Source organism: Diaphorina citri, unplaced genomic scaffold, assembly GCF_000475195.1.
Source record: "Diaphorina citri unplaced genomic scaffold, Diaci psyllid genome assembly version 1.1 scaffold238, whole genome shotgun sequence".
Lineage (NCBI taxonomy): Eukaryota > Metazoa > Arthropoda > Insecta > Hemiptera > Psyllidae > Diaphorina > Diaphorina citri.
This window is the reverse complement of record NW_007377675.1, coordinates 111,416-134,722: the sequence shown is the minus strand read 5'-3', so window position 1 is coordinate 134,722 and position 23,307 is coordinate 111,416. Positions and strand designations below refer to the sequence as shown.

General features: G+C 38.3%; 2 protein-coding genes and 1 long non-coding RNA gene across 3 annotated transcripts in view; 1 reads left to right on the top strand and 2 right to left on the bottom strand.

Moving 5' to 3' along the window:
• LOC103506487 (catenin delta-2-like) overlaps positions 1-23,307 on the bottom strand; it is a 43,219-nt gene that overhangs the window by 1,905 nt on the left and 18,007 nt on the right. Inside the window, exons 3-14 of the mRNA XM_026821525.1 lie at positions 21,838-21,903; positions 19,043-19,087; positions 18,786-18,868; positions 17,235-17,454; positions 16,654-16,843; positions 14,718-14,821; positions 14,040-14,278; positions 11,690-11,815; positions 11,183-11,298; positions 4,104-4,217; positions 3,261-3,413; positions 1,671-1,830 (exon numbers count right to left, since the gene is read on the bottom strand). Of these exons, the coding sequence (XP_026677326.1) occupies positions 1,671-1,830; positions 3,261-3,413; positions 4,104-4,217; positions 11,183-11,298; positions 11,690-11,815; positions 14,040-14,278; positions 14,718-14,821; positions 16,654-16,843; positions 17,235-17,454; positions 18,786-18,868; positions 19,043-19,087; positions 21,838-21,903 (1,616 nt within the window). The remainder of the gene's footprint in view (positions 1-1,670; positions 1,831-3,260; positions 3,414-4,103; positions 4,218-11,182; positions 11,299-11,689; positions 11,816-14,039; positions 14,279-14,717; positions 14,822-16,653; positions 16,844-17,234; positions 17,455-18,785; positions 18,869-19,042; positions 19,088-21,837; positions 21,904-23,307) is intronic.
• LOC113466273 lies at positions 1,885-3,003 on the bottom strand. The gene is made up of 2 exons (XR_003390718.1): positions 2,852-3,003; positions 1,885-2,620 (listed from the first exon to the last, which is right to left on the bottom strand). It is a non-coding gene; the product is annotated as an uncharacterized LOC113466273 (long non-coding RNA).
• On the top strand, positions 4,425-9,073 carry LOC113466272. The gene is made up of 5 exons (XM_026821534.1): positions 4,425-4,578; positions 5,962-6,136; positions 6,906-7,065; positions 7,392-7,718; positions 8,878-9,073. The coding sequence occupies exons 1-5, from the start codon at positions 4,484-4,486 to the stop codon at positions 9,036-9,038; spliced, it is 918 nt and encodes a 305-aa protein (XP_026677335.1). The 5' UTR covers positions 4,425-4,483; the 3' UTR covers positions 9,039-9,073.

Here is a 23,307-nt window from a genome sequence, read left to right as displayed (position 1 = left end):
AATTTTAAAGGTATGGAATTCAGAGTTTAAATAATAATGGCACGGTTTGGAATGAATTTATCAAGGAATTTAATTTTTATTAAAATGGTCACTGGCTGAATGATCTGATACCAGGTAAAACCACCTTATTTGAGAGTTCTTGCTTTTTCATGACTCCGGAATGCTCAGGCAGTGAAAATCGGAAAAGTGTCGCAACCTCGAATTAGAAGGTACGGGATCGACTCCCAGCGGAATCGAAAAATAACGAGGCAATGTGCTTGTGTGCACTCAGCCTCTTGACTTGAACCGCTTCAAGTAGCAATTAGTGACACGTAAAAATCAGTGGAAAATTAGTTAAGAGCTACTCTGGTATTCCACTGAAGTTGAATGAAATACCCTCAGTAATGGAAAATCACTTTTGCATACTCGATTGACAGAAAATTTCGATTAAATGAGGTGGTTTGCCTGGCAAGAAGCATGTATGTATTTGTTCAGCCAGTGACCAATAAAAGTTGTAGGTATTTATTTAATGTTTCAATACATGGATTGTTAACACACGTCATAAAAAAAGAAGTTGAAAGGGGAAGGATTTTTGTCAAGATGTGGTTCAATGGGTGTACAAAATGTAATGTTCAAAGAAGAGAGGAAAACTATGTAGGAAAGAGAGTTGAGAGGATGATAGTAGATGGAACTAGGGGACGGGGCAGACCGAAGAAGAGGTGGAAAAACTGCATAATTAAAGACCTGGGGGAAAAGAACCTAACGGGGGATGAAGTGCACAACAGGGCTGACTGGAAGAGGCTGGCGAAAAACGCCGACCCCACTTGAGTGGGAAAAGGTGTAGAAGAAGAAGAATGTAAGCTTCTATTATTACTTTCAAACCATTGATTTTGGTGAAACGCACCAGATTACCCCGTATTACCCAGGAGACTAAAAAGATTAACTCTTTCGGAGCGAAAGGTCATGACACTGACAGCAAATAACTTTACTATTCGTGAATGTTTTGGACCTATCTCCATGCACTTAGCTTCCGTCCACTGGTCAACCTTTAGTGTACTAGCTTGCCTTCCAAATCTTCAGACCCAGGACGAAAATATTTTGCCATAATTATATGTTCAGAGAGTTTTTCTTACGAGTTAAATGGGTTGTTGCTGTCTTTGTCTTAAAGGAACTTTTTTAAGTATCATCCGACGTACCCTGGTCATGTTGAGCATTGCCTGAGGGTAATTTCTGTACAAGGTCCCTCATTGCATATTTTCCTGCGGGGGGAGATAAGTTCAATTCAATTAGGATAAGGTTCGCCTCGAAGGCATCTCATTAAATCATGAGATATAATATGTCCACCAGTATATTCAATTTAAAATCTGTTATAAAAAAAGGATTGAAACCGCGACCTAGCACTTGAGAAGCAGACGTGCTTACCTAGGATAAAGTTCGCCACGGACGGGAATCGAGCCCACGACCTAGCACTTTAAAAGCAGACGTGCTACTTTGGTTAAAGTTCCCCTCGGACGGGAATCAAACCCGTGAACTAGCGCCTAAAAAGCAGACGTTCTACCTTCCAAACTAACTAGTGCTACTTTTTTTATATATACAGCAAAAGTCTCTTACCTAAACTTATTTACGTGTTTTGATCTAAACTAATTTAAATCACTTAGTATTACTTAGCTGAATATCTGAATTTTTCATACCTATCAATTCTTTGTTTCTTTGATCTATAGCTAAATTCCTAAGGGCGGTCGCGGCTGCGCACACGACTCTATCGACCTCCATGCGCAGTAATTCGACCAGGATGGGCAGTCCTTTTTCTTTCCGCACGGCGGCTCGAATCTCTATGCTCGGTTGCCAATAGCATTTGTAAAAAACAAAAAAAAAAAAAAAAAAAAAAAAAAATACAATAAATATGCAACATTTAAAATAATACAGAATAAAAGTGTCCTGTAAACATGGTTGGGTCGAAGCAATAGATTTTTCATCTTAGTATAATGCTGTGTTAAAATATACAACACATTACAAACACACAAAACAGATGCGTTTTTTTTTGCTTTTGTTTTTTCTTTAACATTGTGTATAAAAGAAAATTAATATTTATATTATAAAAAAGTAACAAGTGAATTGGAAATAAATAAATAATTAACAAATCTTTATACAATATTTAAAAAATATTTTCGACTGAAATTTGAATACTCACGTATTTAGAAATGCACAACATTCACAAAATGTCATCGACACTCGTTTTGCCTAGGGTCAGAGGTATGCACTACAGATCTTCAATATGAACCAATGCTACAGGGAGCGTGGTTTATCAATTGTTCTCAGATTAAAAAAGGAACGAAGGAAACATCACAGAAACGACAGATATAAATGGAATGAAATTAAAAGCCTACTTAACATTTGTCCCTAAAAATTCTTTGGAAGGCTTTCCGTATACTCTGTGACTACTAAACTACGACCTGTTAATTTTGAAGATCTCGCTTTTCCCCAGGACCTCGGTGGTGTAGTGGTTAGCACAATGGACTTCGGATCTGGAGGTTGATGGTTCGAGTCTAAGTCATAAACTTTAGCGTACTTAGTTTATTAACCACAAACATATTTGTCACAATGATTCATACTTAAGCAGTCGACCCATTTCTCAGACGACCTTCTCCCCCTTTTGGATCCCAACGTCTGATACGGGAGGGGATAGGATATCCTACCTCCGCAGTGTTGATGTAAAGTAGTTAGTCTGTAACGAGAGGGAATCTGAAATACAAGGGAAATACAGTAGTAATAGTAAGGCGGTTGGTAGACAAATTTCTCCAATAATGTGTTACTGTGACTACTTGCCGAGTACCATGTTTAGCAATATACAACATATCGATAACCAGACGACCTATTTCTCAGACGACCCATTTCTGGAACGACTTAAAATTTGATGATGCTTCATGCTCAAGACAATAATAATAACAACAACTAATTCGCTTGACTTGAGTTTTCCGTGTCTGTGAGACTTATATCCTTTGATCTCTTGAGGAACGTTGTTGTTGTCAGCTCAAGACAATAATAATAACAACAACTAATTCGCTTGACTTGAGTTTTCCGTGTCTGTGAGACTTATATCCTTTGATCTCTTGAGGAAAGTTGTTGTTGTTGTCAAATGTCAAGGAACCTGACCACTAGGCCATTCTCCTTTGAGGGACGTCCTCAAAGTGTCTGAGAGAGGAGATGAATGGTGAGGAGATGCTTCACAATGAGATGAATGGTGGGGCGTATTCCAGTTTGGGGCCGGGGGCCTATCAGACCCAGCTGTCACCACCGGGTGCCCCTGGGGCCCCGGGACCTCCTTCTCCGTCCTCGTAGCTCCAGTTTTCACCGTGGTTTCGAGTTTCGCTTGTCCCCCTGTTTTTCTTCTTCTCCCGATTTACTTGAGCGTACAGAGGCTCTCCCGGTTTTATCTGGGAAAAATCAGGGAAATAGACAATTTAGTTTCACATGTTATAACTAGGTGGTGTGGTAGCGTTAGTAAAAAGGAATTTTAGTTGTGTTGAGCATAAATTCCCATCACAAATGTAGTTCCCCGCTCAATTCTTCTTTTTCTTGGTGTGTTTTTTTTTTTTTTTTTTTTTTTTTTTTTAGCACCAAATACCAAATTTAATATTTAAAAACACGAGACCCCTTGTTCCTTTGGCAATTGGATTCACATTTTGTAACTTGTAAATCCAACTTAATTTATTTACAATTTCTTTTTTTTACAGTAAAGTTATTAATATAATTTTGGTTGACCACATCATGTGCAGTGGGGTTGGTGTACACGAAACCCTGTAAGTTTTTTAACATCTAAGACTATGTCTAATCCCCCCCCCCCCCAAAAAAAATTAACTTGAAAGCTGGCGTTTTCCGTATTACGGATACCTATCTCAATCAATCAATCAATCAATCAATCAATCAATCAATCAATTTTTTTTTTCAATTCAATTTTATTATACAAATATACAGGTGTATGTGGTACAAATCTCAAAGTAAAAACTAATTTCTCGAAGAAAAATTTGTGGTTAGTGTAATTTCAACTTACAGGCCGGCGTGAACGACCTGGTATTCCAGTGTTAAAAAAAATAATAATACAAACAAACAAACAAATAACTTACAGGAACGGCACCGGGAGGGAATATCCTCACGCCCCCAGCGGGTGGCACTTGCCCTACTGAATCAGGATAGGTCATGTCTGCCATGGGGATAGCTCCATCCACGTCATTCTGCAACTGAAAACAAGATAATGTTCGATTAGAACTCATTTCTCCGGAATAATAGGAAGGATCCTCTTGTATTTGTATTTACTTGAGAAATTATCGTCCTAATAAGTCACAGCGGGGGAACATGATTTCTCTCATTATTTTGAATGATTTTCTTCCCTTTTCTTTCTCTTTCTTAAAAAAAAAAGTCTGTCTTTCAGATAAAAAAAGAACATAGAATTCCCCTTAAAGTTGTGTGTTATTTGGTGCTTCATTTTGATGCATAGTTTCTTGGAATGTATGGGATGACTCAAATAAGATTACTATTTTTGTCTCTTCATTTCAGAAGAATTCTACAGCCTAAGTCTCAACAAGAAATGCCGAAATTCCAGTAAGTTATATTGAACTTTGTTTAGGATTCTAAATGCAGGTTTAGGATTAGCTTAAAGCTTGACTACTTGAGTCATGTTCAATGAATGAGTTTTTTTTAGAAGTTACGTCAGAAGTGATTTTACAAAACGTATTCTCTCTTTCTTTCAAGTCAAAGTGAAATTGACAAATTAGGCTTTTTTCTTACATTTTTTATTTGGAGGCCTTTCGAAAATCCTTGCGTTTTTTTTTTTTTTTTTTTTTTTTTTAAAGCTGAGAGTTTCCCCGCCGTTTTTTTTTCAGGGCAATGAAAAAATTACTACATTTACTTATACATAATTTAAACTCTGTGGTCTCCTCTCGAAGAATGGTCAATAACTCTTCCTGAGTTAATATTATCCAGTTTCACCGATCGACCGGGCATTAAATTGATAGCGCGGGAATGAAAACATTGATAACATGTGCAGCCAGGACATCCTGTTATAGTTTAATGGCTCATTGCTACGCGTTTTAATTGCTTTTTTTTCTATCAGCACTTACTCATGTTGATAATGAGTGATGAATCATTTAATGGTATTTACAGTGTCAACATGGGTCTGGTAGGGTCTGGGTTACAATTTTATCAGGGTGTATTGCTTCGATTCTGTTCTAGAACGGTGCGTAAACTGCGTTGAATTAAAGACCTAATTTATTTGTAAGGCTAGCATAGAATAGCATAACTCCTGTCTATAACTTGACAATAATTTAGGTGTGTTTGGTTCATGTGAGAGTTAAAAGAACTTCAACATTGGACAATTAAGAGAGTTTTTCGTACCTACCTATTCTATGAAAGTATCAGGTAGACCTGACAGGTGGTAAGGCTAGCATAGAATAGCATAACTCCTGTCTATAACTTGACAATAATTTAGGTGTGTTTGGTTCATGTGAGAGTTAAAAGAACTTAAACATTGGACAATTAAGAGAGTTTTTCGTACCTACCTATTCTATGAAAGTATCAGGTAGACCTGACAGGTACGCCTGAACAAATGAACAGGTGCGCCTGTCAGGTCTACCTGATAGTGTATGACAGCAATAATAAGTATCTCAGGCGACCTGTCAAGTTTACTTGATAGTGGATGGCCGGCCTTATATTCTAAAGTTGTAAACTATTAATAAATTCAAAAGGGAAAATAATTAACTTGTAAAAAAAAAACTAGTATAACTTCGCTATAATTGTAGTAATAGAAAGTAAAAAAAAAACTACACGTTCTTATTTTCCCTTTTGGTGTTTAGTCGTTTTACCAAGTGTCGTGTAGATTCTTAAAAGTTACCCAACTTTTTAATACTTAATTTACCTTCCGTGTCCGAAAGAACGATGTCAAAAAATTAATTCGATTTTTTTTTCTCTTCTTTTTCCCCCGCGCAGAGATCAGCAAGAAATCAACCCGATCAGCTCGTACTCGGTGGACGTGTCGTACATTCCGACCAATGGTCATCCGAACAGTCACTCTCACTCACCCAACCTCTCCATTCAGAGTAGCGAGAACAGCGCCACTGCCACGCTCCTGTCACGAACCCAGAAACAACTGTCCACACAGCAGGTGAGTTCGTTTCGCATTTCGTTCATCTTGAGTAGGGTACCATTCTGCCCCGCTACATCTTGTTTTCTTGAGTAGGGTACCATTCTGCCCCGTGTTCCCCTACCCACATTACCCAAAGGGTTAAAGGGATAGTGTTGCATTAGGCCCGTCGCACATTGGAAGCGTAGTCGCGCGACTTTTAGTAGCGCGTAGTCACCTTAAAAGAACCTCTTCTTTTTCTTCGACTTTTCCCGTGTACAGACGGGGTCGGCGTTTACGTCAGCCTCTCAATCAGCCCTAGGTTGGTTACTTTGGGCTCACATTTTGCTACAAAAAATTTCCGAGTGGATGCCCTTCGCACTCAACCTTTGCTATTTCTTTAGCACGGAAAATTTCAGGCTGGTATCCTCCCTGTTTAAGTCCCCCAGCCAGTCTTTCTCTTCTCGTCCATCTCAAGTCCTTTCGTTAGCTCATCTCTATGGCCGAGTGGTCAAGAGCTCTGACTCTCAACCCGGAGGTGCTGGGTTCGAATCTCGGCCTGGGCGGAAATTTCCTAACCAATCTTTTCCGTTCGTAGATCGGCATGGATATGAAAGAATGTCCCTTGAAGTAATGCTAAAGTGGTGCCGAGGTACAAGGTCCATATCTGGTTTCTAATTGATTTCCATTTCGTCTTTTCCGTTCGTAGATCGGCATGGATATGAAAGAATGTCCCTTGAAGTAATGCTAAAGTGGTGCCGAGGTACAAGGTCCATATCTGATTTCTAATTGATTTCCATTTCTTTTTCAGGTGACCACTGTTACCAAAGTAATCCGAGAAGTTCATCACATGGGTCCAGACGGCCAGTCTCTGGGGGACTATGGTTCGGTGGGTATGCCCTATCCCCCTGGTCCTACTTCTAGTTTGGGTCACTCCCAGTTCTCCAACTATTCGGATCAGGAACCTCCAGGTGAGTGGGATAGTATTGGTTGGGTGGAAGATCGAGAAGCAAATTTTTATTTACATATACCTAGTTAAGTAAATTATCTTTTGTAAAAATATCCTTATTAGAGAAGCATTGTTGGCTTAGGAAGGATTCTCTTGTATTTGTATATTTACTCGGTATTATTAAATAAATAAAATAAAACATTATGGGACCGCGAAGCTTTCACAATTAAGAAAAGTGGCCGCGTAGAAAAAAAAGTTTGGGAACCACTGGTGTAAAATATGAATAGTCAATTATGCCCTTTTAAAGGCAAACGCAAATCTGATCAATTTGTTATTTCTCGTGCTCAGGGCATCACTACATGGACCAGTACCGGCCTACCTACTCGGACTACGAGCCGTACCCCGGCCCAGGCGGTCAAGTCACTGACTACGCGCCCGGCTATCCTGGCGGCCCCTACCAGACCGAATTTTCTGACCGCCCGCCAACCCCTCCCTCGCCCAGTGAGCGCTCCGAGTCTCCCCCACCGCAGCAGCTACACGAGTATCTGCGCAAGGGAGCGCCTTACCCGCCTTCGGGGTATGATGAACTGGATGCCGCGCAGCACATGCTGTCCCGCCCGGAGCACTATCGAATCACGCCGTCCCCGGGGGGCATCGATATTGGCGATAGATATGGTGAGTGTACTCGAATGTATTGTGTTATGTTCACTTGGATCTTCCTTATTATGCACTCTAGCTTAGGGTATGTGCAGAACGAGGTATTCTTCTTCTTTGTAGGCTAAATCAGTATTATCCACTACTTTAGCAAACAGCGTTGAATTAGATTCCTGGAACCATTTTGCATCCATGATTTCCTTTTTCTACCTACTCCCCTTACCTTAACATTCCCCTTAAGAATATGAAGCAGTAGAAAACGAAGTATATGCGAGGAAAAACGAAAAGTACTGCGAAAGAGTATAACACAAGGGTATTCAGAGGGTAGTGTGTAGATTGAATAAATTGGCCAAATATTTTGATTGATTGTATCCTAAATGTGATTGATTGTAAACATAGGAAATAATTACTCCAATGGGCGAGATAAAGGGTTCAAAGATTAATCAGGAATGGTATGCCTCGTTCTGCACTAGCCGTAGTTCCTTCTTATGCACTCTACCTTAGTAGTGTTGTGTTCACGATTTATGACCAAGTTTTTCTTTAGGTAAATTCCTTACATTAGAGCCATCATTTTTCGTGCTTTGGTCCTCGGTAGTGTAGTGCTTTTAGGTATACAACTATACACTGTCTCTGCACAGTGCGCTCTTTTGTGTGAACTATTCGGAGATCCCAAGTAGATCCAACGGTGTAGATTAATACTTTCCCCCCGGCAAAAAAATAAAAAAAAGTAAAATAAAATAAACAGATTAAAAGAGCTCAAACCACTGTAAACAGTACTTGAGTTTTTCCAATATTGTCATTTTTTGCTGGGAAAAAGTGCACATGGGAAATGCTCGTGAGCTTCATAAGTAGACCAACCTTGGAAGTGTTGCTATTGTCATTTTTTTTTTTTTTTTTTGAAATTTCTATTTTGCTTTGGTTGTACTGGCTTTTCCTTAGTACTTAGCAAAGTGTTTATTATTTCAGTAGAAGCACTAATACATGTAGTTCTAGCAAGATTTCAAATCTCTTGATTTTCCCCCACCGTTATTCATTTTTAGTCCATAGATAGACATTATTTTGTGTTTGGCACCATATAGGAAGGAAAGTATTTTTCAGTTATTATTATTTTTAGTCACTTGTGTTGCTTGTGTGCGTAGTATTTTTAACCCCTTTGCACCCCGTATTCCCCACCCTCTAGATTGTTACCCGGAAGATTTAACCCGTTCCAATTCGTTCATGGGAGACGAGAAGTATGTATACTCGTACGGAGGCTCTGTGGTCCCCGAGGAAAGTGGACGGAGGTCCATCTATCAGGAAGAGTCGCAGTCGTCTGTAGATAGCGATCAGCGAGGTAAATAGAATAAACAACGAACGGTGCGAGGTATAGAAAATCGCTAAAGATTACTCTGGAAAGGAAGAGATTAAAAGTTAAACGGAATAAACTCCGTTTAAAATCTCAATTTGTGGGCCCGGACCTCAATCTGTTCCTATGCTTCTAAGTAAATTATCCTATTGAATTTCAGGAATGCCAGTTCAGCGGGCGAGTACGCTCGGAAGAAGCTGCGAGAGTGCGAGGGTCTGATCGATTCCCTTCTGTACGTCGTCAAGTCTGCCATAGAGAAGTCCAATATCGGGAACAAGAGCGTGGAGAACTGCGTGTGTATTCTGCGCAACCTGTCGTTCCGATGTCAGGAGGTCGAGGATCCCAACTATGACAAACACCCGGTCGTGTCGCAATCTCGAACCAGCCCCCAAGCCAAAGGTAAGTCAAACATTTGGAATCGTCCTATAGACCTCCCCTGTCGGTGTGTTAACCCATGAGAGCTGAGGCTTATGACAAACACCCGGTCGTGTCGCAATCTCGAACCAGCCCCCAAGCCAAAGGTAAGTCAAACATTTGGAATCGTCCTATAGACCTCCTGTCGGTGTGTTAACCCATGAGAGCTGAGGCCTACATTAAAGTCACACCAAACTTGACCAAACCCAGTTCTCTCTTTTTCGCTAATATCTCAGTCGGTCCACGTCAGAGTGCATCAGGGATTTGTGTGTTAATTAGAAAACATTTCCAACTATTATGTCACATATTTACTCAATACCGGTACAGAGTTAGAAGCGGTTTAAAAAAAAATCTCTTATGGGTTAAAGACAGATAAACAGCTTACATTAAAGTCACACCAAACTTGACCAAACCCAGTTCTCTCTTTTTCGCTAATATCTCAGTCGGTCCACGTCAGAGTGCATCAGAGATTTGTGTGTTTGTTAGATGTTAGAAAACAAAATTTCCAACTATTATGTGACATATTTACTCAATACCGGTACGGAGTTAGAAGCGGTTTAAAAAAAATCTCTTATGGGTTAAAGACAAATAAACATTTTATTTTTTTATTTATTTAATATATACCTTATTTATACTGTCGGCTAAGACTAAAAAATTCCTTTATGCCAACAGTTTTGCCAACAAAACATAACTCACACACATACATACCCCAGATTTCTCTTTAACATGTAAAAAAGACATGAAATGTATCCTATATACATACATAACCATTATCATTCTGTCCTTTTGGACAGGTCGATGAGATGTAACCTATGATTATTAATTTCTTCGTCATCGTTTCTAATAATTCGTTTATGTGCCTCTGTGTTACACGCTGTCCTTGCATTTAATAGAGGAAGCCCAAGGTGAGTCCCTAGGGAATTTTTGTCATCTGTTTCTAAATCGTTACTGTAAAATATTGTAAATTTTATTTGAGGATGTGAAGGAGATTGTGAAAGAATAGTCGGTGTTGTAAAAATAGTTATCACGATTGTCGTTTAATAGTACTTATGTGTTGTAAAAATAGACATCCACATTACACACATACAAGAATACTTGGGTGGTCGACATTTTTACAGACATGATGTGGTCAACCAATATTATATTAATAACTTTACTGTAAAAAAAGAAATTGTAAATAAATTAAGTTGGATTTACAAGTTACAAAATTGGATATTAACATCGAAGGAACGGTTAGCTGTATTTTGACAGTTTTCAACCGCTTTTTGGGAGTTTTCAACTCTAGGGGAGTTTTCAACTGACTAAACGGTTAAAGATATTGTAAAATTAGTGGTAGAAGAACACCCAAATAAGCACAATTCAATAGGATAGTATGTTGTGTGATGTTCACACATGATTTTCAGTATATTATTTGTATTTTTATTTAGTACAAATTTTTAGAGGATGCCGACCCTATTTAAATTGGATAAGGCTAGGAAGAAGAAGAGGACAATTTTTTAGTGGAAGAAAGTATTCAATTGGTATTTGGTGCTAAAAAAAAAAAAAAAAACAACACACATTAACGCGTTTGCTCCTCCTGAAATGTACAATTTACACACCCACTTACTTCAGTTTTCTTTTAGTTTGAAATTCCGTAAACTTGGTTGATCGAAGACCTATTTTTATACTTGGCTATACACAATTACACACACCCCACCGTGTGCAAATTTTGACACCTGCATTATACACGGTTTGAATACTTATCACGAATCAGGACACATTTCACGCTCTTAGCCACTTGCTGCTGCACTTGTTGAGATTCTTTCTTCTTCTTACTCGCTCCGAAACATCCTAAGTTTTCTCCTGCAATCAAACACAAAAACACAAAAGATTAGTTATAGACAACGTTTGTTGAATGAGTTGGTCAACACATCGTTGACTTAGTTAATGGGTAAAACAACTCAACGTTGACTTAGTTTAATGAGTTGAACAACTCAACGTTTACTTAGTTTATGGGTTGAACAACTCAACAACGTTGACTTAGTTTAATGAATTGAACAACTCAACGTTTACTTAGTTAATGGGTAAACAAAAAAACGTTCAAAACACCAGAAGAATCTAACACATTAGCGAGGTATGGAAAACGTTTCTTGCACGATTGGGACTACTTTAGGCTACAAGACCAAGTATTTCTGACAATTTTCTTACTAAACTAGCCTAACCAGATGGTTTCATCCCCTTGGGAAATCGTAACTGTAAAATATTGCAACCTCTTCATGAATTAATGTTTGTTTCTCAGGTATTACAGTAGCCACTTGCTGCTGCACTTGTTGAGATTCTTTCTTCTTCTTACTCGCTCCGAAACATCCTAAGTTTTCTCCTGCAATCAAACACAAAAGATTAGTTATAGACAACGTTTGTTGAATGAGTTGGTCAACACATCGTTGACTTAGTAAATGGGTAAAACAACTCAACGTCTGACTACTTTAGGCCACAAGACCAAGTATTTCTGACAATTTTCTTACTAAACTAGCCTAACCAGATGGTTTCATCCCTTTGGGAAATCGTAACTGTAAAATATTGCAACCTCTTCATGAATTAATGTTAGTTTCTCAGGTATTACAGTGAAACTACAAAGAGAACAATATTAGGTACATGATTTCTTCATAATCAATATTTTCCCGAAGCAGTTTCGGCTGAATGAGGTTTTAAAATAGTATTGTCTTATAGGTTTACGTCTATTCTGGATTTCTTTGTCAAAGTAGTATATTTTTCACACTGTATTCTAATACGAGGTTCATTTTCTTTGGTGAGGGGGACTCTAGGAAAACAGTTGTCTTCTACTTTTTCTCGGGGGTAAAAAACAGGGATTTTCTCGGACGTCACAAAAAAACAAGAGGGGCAAAATGGTAAAAATAAAGAAAATCAAAGTCAATTACAGCCAGTAGCTTAGTTCAGATCTATAAAATATAAGCAGCGAGAAGAGAAAAGATTGTGTGGTGAGACGAAGTGTAATGTGTATGAAATGTACTCGGTATCAAGCAAAACTAAATGCATGTACGGCTGAACGCTTAGCTTTCAACAAACAAAACGAAAATTCTCTTGTTAAGAAGGAATGTTGAAAAGTATACCATTTAGAGAGGGGGTTTTAAAGAGCATGAAAACTACATAAACATTCTAAATGGAAATCATTTGGAAGTTTAGAAAGAAAGCTGATAACTCAGATAAATCTTACCTTGACAAAGATTGCATGCTAAGGAAAAGAAAACTACTTAGATTCCAAAGAAATAGTGTCAATCAGGTTCTCATAAGATCTTTATTTTCTGTAAGGCACATTTTCCTATTCACGTCACTTCTCGTCATATTTGAGGAGTGAATATTGCGAGTTGTACCTCAAGAGCGTGAAATGTGTCCTGATTCGTGATAAGTATTCAAACCGTGTATAATGTAGGTGTCAAAATTTGCACACGGTGGGGTGTGTGTATAGCCAAGTATAAAAATACGATCAACCAAGTTTACGGAATTTCAAACTAAAAGAAAACTGAAGTAAGTGGGTGTGTACAATTGTACATTTCAGGAGGAGCAAACGCGTTAATGTGTGTGTGTGTGTGTGTGTTTTTTTTTTTTTTTTTTTTTTTTTTAGCACCAAATACCAAATTTAATATTTAAAAACACGAGACCCCTTGTTCCTTTGGCAATTGGATTCACATTTTGTAACTTGTAAATCCAACTTAATTTATTTACAATTTCTTTTTTTTACAGTAAAGTTATTAATATAATTTTGGTTGACCACATCATGTGTGTAAAAATGTCGACCACCCAAGTATTCTTGTATGTGTGTAATGTGGATGTCTATTTTTACAACACATAAGTACTATTAAACGACAATCGTGATAACTATTTTTACAACACCGACTATTCTTTCACAATCTCCTTCACATCCTCAAATAAAATTTACAATATTTTACAGTAACGATTTAGAAACAGATGACAAAAATTCCCTAGGGACTCACCTTGGGCTTCCTCTATTAAATGCAAGGACAGCGTGTAACACAGAGGCACATAAACGAATTATTAGAAACGATGACGAAGAAATTAATAATCATAGGTTACATCTCATCGACCTGTCCAAAAGGACAGAATGATAATGGTTATGTATGTATATAGGATACATTTCATGTCTTTTTTACATGTTAAAGAGAAATCTGGGGTATGTATGTGTGTGAGTTATGTTTTGTTGGCAAAACTGTTGGCATAAAGGAATTTTTTAGTCTTAGCCGACAGTATAAATAAGGTATATATTAAATAAATAAAAAAATAAAATGTTTATTTGTCTTTAACCCATAAGAGATTTTTTTTAAACCGCTTCTAACTCCGTACCGGTATTGAGTAAATATGTCACATAATAGTTGGAAATTTTGTTTTCTAACATCTAACAAACACACAAATCTCTGATGCACTCTGACGTGGACCGACTGAGATATTAGCGAAAAAGAGAGAACTGGGTTTGGTCAAGTTTGGTGTGACTTTAATGTAGGCCTCAGCTCTCATGGGTTAACACACCGACAGGAGGTCTATAGGACGATTCCAAATGTTTGACTTACCTTTGGCTTGGGGGCTGGTTCGAGATTGCGACACGACCGGGTGTTTGTCATAGTTGGGATCCTCGACCTCCTGACATCGGAACGACAGGTTGCGCAGAATACACACGCAGTTCTCCACGCTCTTGTTCCCGATATTGGACTTCTCTATGGCAGACTTGACGACGTACAGAAGGGAATCGATCAGACCCTCGCACTCTCGCAGCTTCTTCCGAGCGTACTCGCCCGCTGAACTGGCATTCCTGAAATTCAATAGGATAATTTACTTAGAAGCATAGGAACAGATTGAGGTCCGGGCCCACAAATTGAGATTTTAAACGGAGTTTATTCCGTTTAACTTTTAATCTCGCTTTCAGCAAATTGGATTGGCTAAAATTTTGGAATTTTTAAAAATCAACCAATCGGATTTGGCCCTGGTTGATTACGTTGTAGATATCGTAGCATTACTAAGTACCTCCTTTCCAATCAATTTCCATATTTTATTATTCTTTTTACCGTGGTAATGCCGCTACGGATCGATACTGATAAGTAGCAACTCGATTGCCCTCACGAGGCTGAGTGCACCCCGTGTTTAAAGCACAGAGCCGAAAAAAATTCGACACTGTTGGGAATCGAATCCGGGACGTCCGATGATATCCACTTGACCCCGGAAATTATGATTTCTGTAATTACTTTACTTACCTCAGCACACCGGATGTGTTTCGGAAAATGGTGGACCAGCAGGTTTCACCCGCTGATACTGGGTCCCAGCCCGAGTGAGGTATGATAATGTGGTTCACCACCACCTGAAACCAAATTCAAATCATCAAATATTCGTCTCGTCTTGTTTTGAAAAATATGAACGCGGATCACATTGCAGTCTACTCAAACTTAACAAACAACGACAAAATAGTATCCAAATGTTGGGACGCAAGGAGAAAAATCATATAATAGTCAATCTCAAGCATTAACAACAACAACTTATTCAAGGAGTTTTTTGCCCGATTATTGTTCCATACATAATTTCAAAATCCAAAAATGGGTATTCGCGATTTGTTCTCGGTATCTGCGGTTTGTTCGCGATATTCGCAGTTATGGGTTCGATCTCAGGCAAACGCCGATTTTTTTCAGCTCTTTTTTTACCGCAAATATAATTCATGTTTTAGATTTTCTTGTGAGAGTTTTTTTTTATGCCATTTTTGGATTTTCATGACAAAGAATAAATAGATTTCTCACATGATTTGAGAAGTAAATACTCTGAAATTATGTATGGAACAATAATCGGGCAAAAAACTCCTTGAATTTGATGGCACATTCGTTTTCTTTTGACAAAATTTTTGATGGCAAATTCGAGGAAATCAGGCCGTATCTCGCAAATTTTTGGTGTAAAAAAAAGGGGATATAACTTTCGATTTTTTTTTTTTTTTTTTTTTTTTTTTTTTTTTTTTTTTTTTTTTGTGTTTTTAACAGCGTATTTTTTGGGAACCCACTTTTCCAGAACCCTTACCATGTACACGATCGATTTCCTGTCGGAACAAAACGCGAATACCGCGAACAAACGCGCGAATACCGCGAACAAACCGCGGATACCGCGAAACAAAACGGCGAATACCGCGAACATTCCGCGGATACCGCGAACAAAACGCGAATAACGCGAACAATCCGCGGATACCGCGAACAATCCGCGGATACCGCGAACAATCCGCGGATAACCGGAACAATCCGCGGATACCGCGAACAAACCGCGGATACCGCGAGCAAACCGCGAATAGGTGACTTATCACAGAAGAATCGATGAGGACCTTCTACTTATGAAAATGAAGGGGAAATGAGTAAATTAATTCCGAACTTCAAACCTATGGTCAAAATGTAGGAGAATCCTCCCCTCAACCCCCTACATTTCCCCTGACCCCTTACATGGTTTTTGGTAGTAGGGGGTCAAGGGGAGGTTTCTTCAGACCTAGATTTTTGTCAGAGCTCATTCTCTTTTCTGCTTTCAGACTGGAAGGTTCTCTCTGCTCCCTCTCTCCTCTCTGTGATATCTCCAAATATTTCAAAATGATTTTTTTTCGACAAGAGTTTCCATTAGAGTATTTAAGATGACCAAGGAGTCTTTCCTATGTAACTTTTCACGAGAAATCGATCGGTGTACATGTAAGGGTTCTAGGAATGATGGTTCACGAAATATGCGTTTATAACAAGCCAATATCAAAAAAATCGAAAGTTATATCCACTTTTTTTTACACCAATAATTTGCGAGATACAGCCTGATTTCCTCGAATTGGCCATCAAAAATTTTGTCAAAAGAAAACGAATGTGCCATCAAATTCATTACAACATAATTCTGCCTCTGTGGTATAGTGGTCAAGACGCTCGCCTGGTAAACAGGAGGGCGTGGATTCCATCCCAGCGGAGGTATGGAATTATATTCTCAATATAATTTGAGAATTTGACCACAATAATAGTAGTAGCCTACTGCTGGACTTTTCAATCCCATGCGAGCAGAATAAATAAGCACTCATATTCCTGTTTACTCAGCTGAGTCAGCTGGTAATCAGGAAGTTTCAGGTTCAAATGCCAGGATATGGCCGTATCCAGCCGAAAAAACTTCAATACTGCTGAGAATGGAGTATCTTACCTGAAGGCCATCATCAATGATGGATTTTTTCAGGTCCTCACACGAGGAGAGGTTCCAGAGAACCCCCGTCACCAGTTCTTTCACTTCCGCATCTGCGGTTTTCCGCAACAAATTGATCAGAAGCGGAATACCGCCTGCGTTCTTGATCGCCCGTTTATTCTCATCGTTCTGCCGACCGTATGATAGATTCCTGTAAACCAAAGTGGGATTATGTTATTCCTAAAAGTATATTTTGTGTGTGATTCTATTCGAAATCTGACTTCGAACATTATTGAAAGCCAACGGTTATTCTAAAAAAAAAGCAAATCTAAAAATACATACCTGGTTTTGTTTTCTTTTATGCATGTCTTAATAATTTGGAAGCCTTTCTTTTTAGTATTTATTTATTTTGAAATTTAAGGACCACATTACCTTACCATATTTCGGCAAAATTAAGTGCCACATTTGGCGATCTCAAACGCCTTGTTTCGAAGCCTTTTTTCAGGGTTTACTTATATTGATACTATTATTTAAATTTCAATAACAATAGTGCCATATTTTGGCAAACATAAGTGCCATATTTGACGGTGGCGATGACTCACCTCAACGCTCCACAAGCATTTCGAAACACGTCCGGACTCTCATGGCCCAGCAGCTTCACTAGAGGAGGAATGCCTCCCAGAGATCTGGTTTTCTGTTTGTTCGGGTCATCCATGTAGCACAGGTGCTGGAGATAGGCAGCAGCGTTAGCTTTAATTACATTATTTGGATTACTCAGGAAGCTGATCACCTCGGTCAGATTTGGATCCCTCCACCTCAAACCTGGAAAGAAAGAGAAATTTTTCAGAGTGATTTATTTATTTTTTTCTTCCACTAAAAAATTGTCCTCTTCTTCTTCCTAGCCTTGTCCAATTTAAATAGGGTCGGCGTCCTCTAAAAATTTGTACTAAATAAAAATACAAATAATATACTGAAAATCGTGTGTGAACATCACACAACATACCTTATCCTGAAAACTCCCCTAGAGTTGAAAACTCCCAAAAAGCGGTTGAAAACTGTCAAAATACAGCTAACCGTTCCTTCGATGTTAATATCCAATTATTTGAAAATTTGGCCCCTCATTAGGAATACCTAGTCTACTAATGGGGTAGAATCTTCAGTTCTATTGGAACAGTAAGTACAAATATAAGATACCTTTATTAACTTCCTTTGAATACATCTCTCTGAGTGAGTTCTTCCACCCAACCAAAATTACACGAGTAATTATCCCATTCTGTAATATGCGTGATCAATTCATCTCTTTTAATTGGACGGAAAGTGCCGTATCAGCAATTCTTCCCAGTTCCACGTTCTATGCATAATTGCATTTCGTTATCAGGAATTTAATTAGAGCGCCACCATCATGAGGGATTCAAGGTCTCAGATATCAGACGAGTTCATGTGTATTGCACATTAAACTTTCATTGTTATTTCCTAATATATGGCGGCCTCACATGAACTGGTCTGGAAATATGCTTGCTGGATTCTTTGGATTCCCTTTCATTTTTCTTACAAAGAGCTTTTTTTACTTCTCTCTTTAGAATCCCTATCTTCTACTACTGTGAACCAAACGAACCCAGTCCCCGAGGACATAATTGCATTTCGTTATCAGGAATTTAATTAGAGCGCCACCATCATGAGGGATTCAAGGTCTCAGATATCAGACGAGTTCATGTGTGTTGCACATTAAACTTTCATTGTTATTTCCTAATATATGACGGCCTCACATGAACTGCTCTGGAAATATGTTGCTGAATTCTTTGGATTCCCTTTCATTTTTCTTACAAAGAGCTTTTTTTTTTACTTCTCTCTTTGGAATCCCTATCTTCTACTACTGTGAACCAAACGAACCCAGTCCCCGAGGATCACTTGGATTCACTGAACTCGCATTTTCAATACGCGTTTTTATTTTTATTTTTTAATGAATCTGGATTCGATGGATCCATTAGATTCGGAAAAAAAAAACCTTTTTGACCCCGCCGGGAATCGAACCCGGGACCCCCGGTGTGCAAGCCTAGTGTGACACGCACTCGGCCACGGAGGTTTCTATCCTTTCCAGAGTAATCTTTAGCGATTTTCTATACCTCGCACCGTTCGTTGTTTGTTCTATTTACCTCGCTGATCGCTATCTACAGACGACTGCGACTCTTCCTGATAGATGGACCTCCGTTCCAAATAAAAAATGTAAGAAAAAAGCCTAATTTGTCAATTTCACTTTGACTTGAAAGAAAGAGAGAATACGTTTTGTAAAATCACTTTTGACGTAACTTCTAAAAAAAAACTCATTCATTGAATATGACTCAAGCAGTCAAGCTTTAAGCTAAACCTAAACTTGCATTTAGAATCCTAAACAAAGTTCAATATAACTTACTGGAATTTCGGCATTTCTTGTTGAGACTTGGGCTGTAGAATTCTTCTGAAATGAAGAGACAAAAATAGTAATGTTATGTGAGTCATCCCATACATTCCAAGAAACTGTGCATCAAAATGAAGCGCCAAATAACACACAACTTTAAGGGGAATTCTATGTTCTTTTTTATCTGAAAGACAGACTTTTTTTTAAAGAAAGAGAAAGAAAAGGGAAGAAAATCATTCAAAATAATGAGAGAAATCATGTTCCCCCGCTGTGACTTATTAGGACGATAATTTCCGAGATTTTTCCGCCCTCCCTTTTTCTCTTTTCTCAGGGAATATCAAACCTTGTGACCCTGTTAGGAACAGAATTGAATCAGACATTTTAACACTAACTTATGAGGGAAACGAGGCTTTACATGGAAGTTGTTTGCTGTGTGTCATTGAAGTTGTGTGTCATTCGATGACAGGTCATGAGGAAGATAAGGTAGCTAACTGCTAACTACTCGAAATACCTAAAGCTGTGGTAGGAACAAAATTCAACACTACATCACATTCAAACTTAGCTACGAAGTAGGTACTTTGATTTCGCGGGTTATACAGGAATATAAGAGTCATCGAAGAAAATCATTCAAAATAATGAGAGAAATCATGTTCCCCCGCTGTGACTTATTAGGACGATAATTTCCGAGATTTTTCCGCCCTCCTTTTATCCCTTTTCATTTCTCAGGGAATATCAAACCTTGTGACCCCGTTAGGAACAGAATTGAATCAGACATTTTAACATTAACTTTTGAGGGAAACGAGGCTTTACATGGAAGTTGTTTGCTGTGTGTCATTGAAGTTGTGTGTCATTCGATGACAGGTCATGAGGAAGATAAGGTAGCTAACTGCTAACTACTCGAAAAAGTACCTAAAGCTGTGGTAGGAACAAAATTCAACTCTACATCACATTCAAACTTAGCTACGAAGTAGGTACTTTCGATTTCGCGGGCTCTACAGGAATATAAGAGTTATAACAAACTGAAAAAAGTGGTCTTAACGTCTAATAAACAACTAATAAATAAACAATTTGTACAATAGAACGAACCACTAGAGAACAAATTACTACAACTACAGTCGAACCTGTCTAAGTGGGAAACCAAGGGACCGACAATTTTTTTCCCACTTATCCAGGTTTCCCAGTTAAAAGGTGTCCTACTTAGAGAGGTTGCCATGAAGGGGCCACGATTTTTTTCCCAGTTATCCAGGTTTCCCACTTAGACAGGTTCGACTGTATTAGGAACAACTAGGATTACTAGATTAGAACTAGACATTTCTGAAACTGAAAATACACACAAATGTACAATAGAACGAACCACTAGAGAACAAATTACTACAACTACAGTCGAACCTGTCTAAGTGGGAAACCAAGGGACCGACAATTTTTTCCCACTTATCCAGGTTTCCCACTTAGACAGGTTCGACTGTACTAGGAACAACTAGGATTACTAGATTAGAACTAGACATTTCTGAAACTGAAAATACACACAAAATGACGGTAAACAAAGGGGATATAAAAACAGATAAACTACATAGAGGTGCATCTAATATACTCAGAGGTAAATGTCTTGAAAGAAAAACCCTGTTTGGACTACTGAGGTTAAAATTACTTCAGTCTCACTCAAGCAGTCTAATCAAGGTATCTTCTTTTTTAATAAAATACAAGAAATCTGAGAGGAAAGTATGAGACACTACAAATTCACTACGACTGGCTGGCTACTGTAACCTCCTGAGACGAGAATCAGTTTAATAATTGAGTCCCAGCTCCCAGCGTACCTGCAAGACATTTTTTCCTCCAAAGTAAACAAAGAAAAAATTGCTGTTCTAAAAATAAAAACCTGGCGTTGAAAAAGTCCAATGATAGAATGAACTTGGAATAATTGAGTCTTTTGAAAACACACCAAATTTAGGATTTTGTAAAAAAAAAAAAAATAAATAAATAAAAAAATAGAGTACTAAGTATCCCCGCAAGACATTTTTTCTCTCTCCAAAGTAAACGAAAATTTGTTGATAAAAAAACTCGTGTTAAAAAGTCGACAGCATAAACTTGAAACCACTGTTTATGGTACAGAGGAGACGTGTAATTAAAAGCTTAATCCTTTGGGACTCAAGCACTCTAAATTCTATGGCTAACAGATGGGACATTCTCAGAAGGTTAAGACCAGTACTGAGAAGAAGAAAACTACAGCTAGACTAACACCCATATTTATGAACAAAATGCTGGCTCTTAAGTTCGTGCTAAGCATAGTCTCAAGGCATTTGATTGGTCAATTTTGACTTGAGACTGATCTAAGAACGATCATTCTTGTTCATAAATACGAGTATGAGATTCTTACAACAGTGAGATTCTTACAACAGTGAGATTTTTACAACAGTGAGATTCTTACAACAGTGAGATTCTTACAACAGTGAGATTCTTACAACAGTGAGATTCTTACAACAGTGAGATTCTTACAACAGTGAGATTCTTACAACAGTGAGATTCTTACAACAGTGAGATTCTTACAACAGTGAGATTCTTACAACAGTGAGATTCTTACAACAGTGAGATTCTTACAACAGTGAGATTCTTACAACAGTGAGATTCTTACAACAGTGAGATTCTTACAACAGTGAGATTCTTACAACAGTGAGATTCTTACAACAGTGAGATTCTTACAACAGTGAGATTCTTACAACAGTTATTCTTTCACAGAAACTCAATTCATGATTGGGCCCTTCGTGCGGGGGGTGGGAGGGGGCAATACAGTGAGTGTGACCGGGGGGGAATACCTTTGTGTGATTTCAGTGCGAGTAATACTGTGCTCCTGCAGCTGTTCCACGCGTCTATTGACTTGTCTGCATGCGCAACAAACCACCAGAAAAACAACACAACATTGAGGAAGAGGACACAAAACACAAAGCCTTATCGTATTCGATTATGTGACTTTTTTTTGCTGAACCAATCAGATTCCGCTTTGGACGTAAACACTTACTCCACAAAGCGAAATCTTACAATCTCATTGGTTCAGACATGTTTTGTTTCACATAATCGAATACCTCTGTGAGCGTGTGTGAGCGTGAGTTGGTCTCGGTATTGTTGCAAAATTTCAGATACACCCCCAGAAGATTCAACTTTGTCGGAGATTTATGGGGAAAATATCTCAAAGGCTCTGAATGAGAAAAAAAAATCAATGGTTGGGTGAATGAGCTCTTTCAGGAGAACCCTGCCACATTAAGGAACGCAAGAAAAAAATCATTATCATAGTGCTTGTTACCTAATCTTTTACGAAAATGGTTACTTTAGTTAGATAGTTAATTTATTCCACAAGGTTTATTACCCATTCTAATCGGAATCAAAGGCTTGGTACAGATTTTGCAACAACACCGGGACAGAAATAAGAGCGGACATATATCTATGTTGACAAAAATCACATGGACAAAAACACTTAAAAGTGAAAGTGCCTTTATAAAAAGGAGCCAGCACATGCACAGGCTAATGGTCAGTGTAGGGAGATGCTAACATAGCAGCTATTGGTGAAATCCCACAAGCTGAAAAGAGCGATCGATTGGGGCGGAGAGCTGAAATGTTTTATGGATAGGACAGGACAGGACAGGACAGGACAGGACAGGATAGGATAGGACAGGACAACAGGACAGAGTGGAAGATGAGAAGAAGAGTACGATAAAAACTGGTCAATTGGTACCAATTGGGGGTCGTTCGTGCTAAGCATAGTCTCAAGGCATTTGATTGGTCAATTTTGACTTGAGACTGATCTAAGAACGATCATTCTTGTTCATAAATCATTCTTGTTCATAAATTCTTGTTCATAGTTGTGTAAGGGTCGAATTATGAAAGAGAACTAATTCATTAATATCAAATTGAACAAACAAACTGTTCCCCCAATACCATCTAACAATTAAGAGCTAGGTCCATTTTTTCACTCAAGTAGAGCTGATTTCAAAATAATTGCATCTGAGAAGGTCTCATAAAAAGTATTTTAGTTTAGTGCCATATTTAGATTGTCGATATAGGATAAATCCCTTTATATCAACAGTTATAGCAGTATGAGTAAGAAAGAAGGACCGTTTTACAATTAAAGTAGATGAAAGGAAATCTACTTTAATTGTGAAACGGTCCTTCTTTCTTACTCATATTTCTTACTATTATATATGTAGGCTAGCCATGGCACCCTCAAAAGCAGAGCGTAACCATTGGACCAATGGTTACGCTCTGCTTTTGAGGGTGCCATGGCTAGCCTA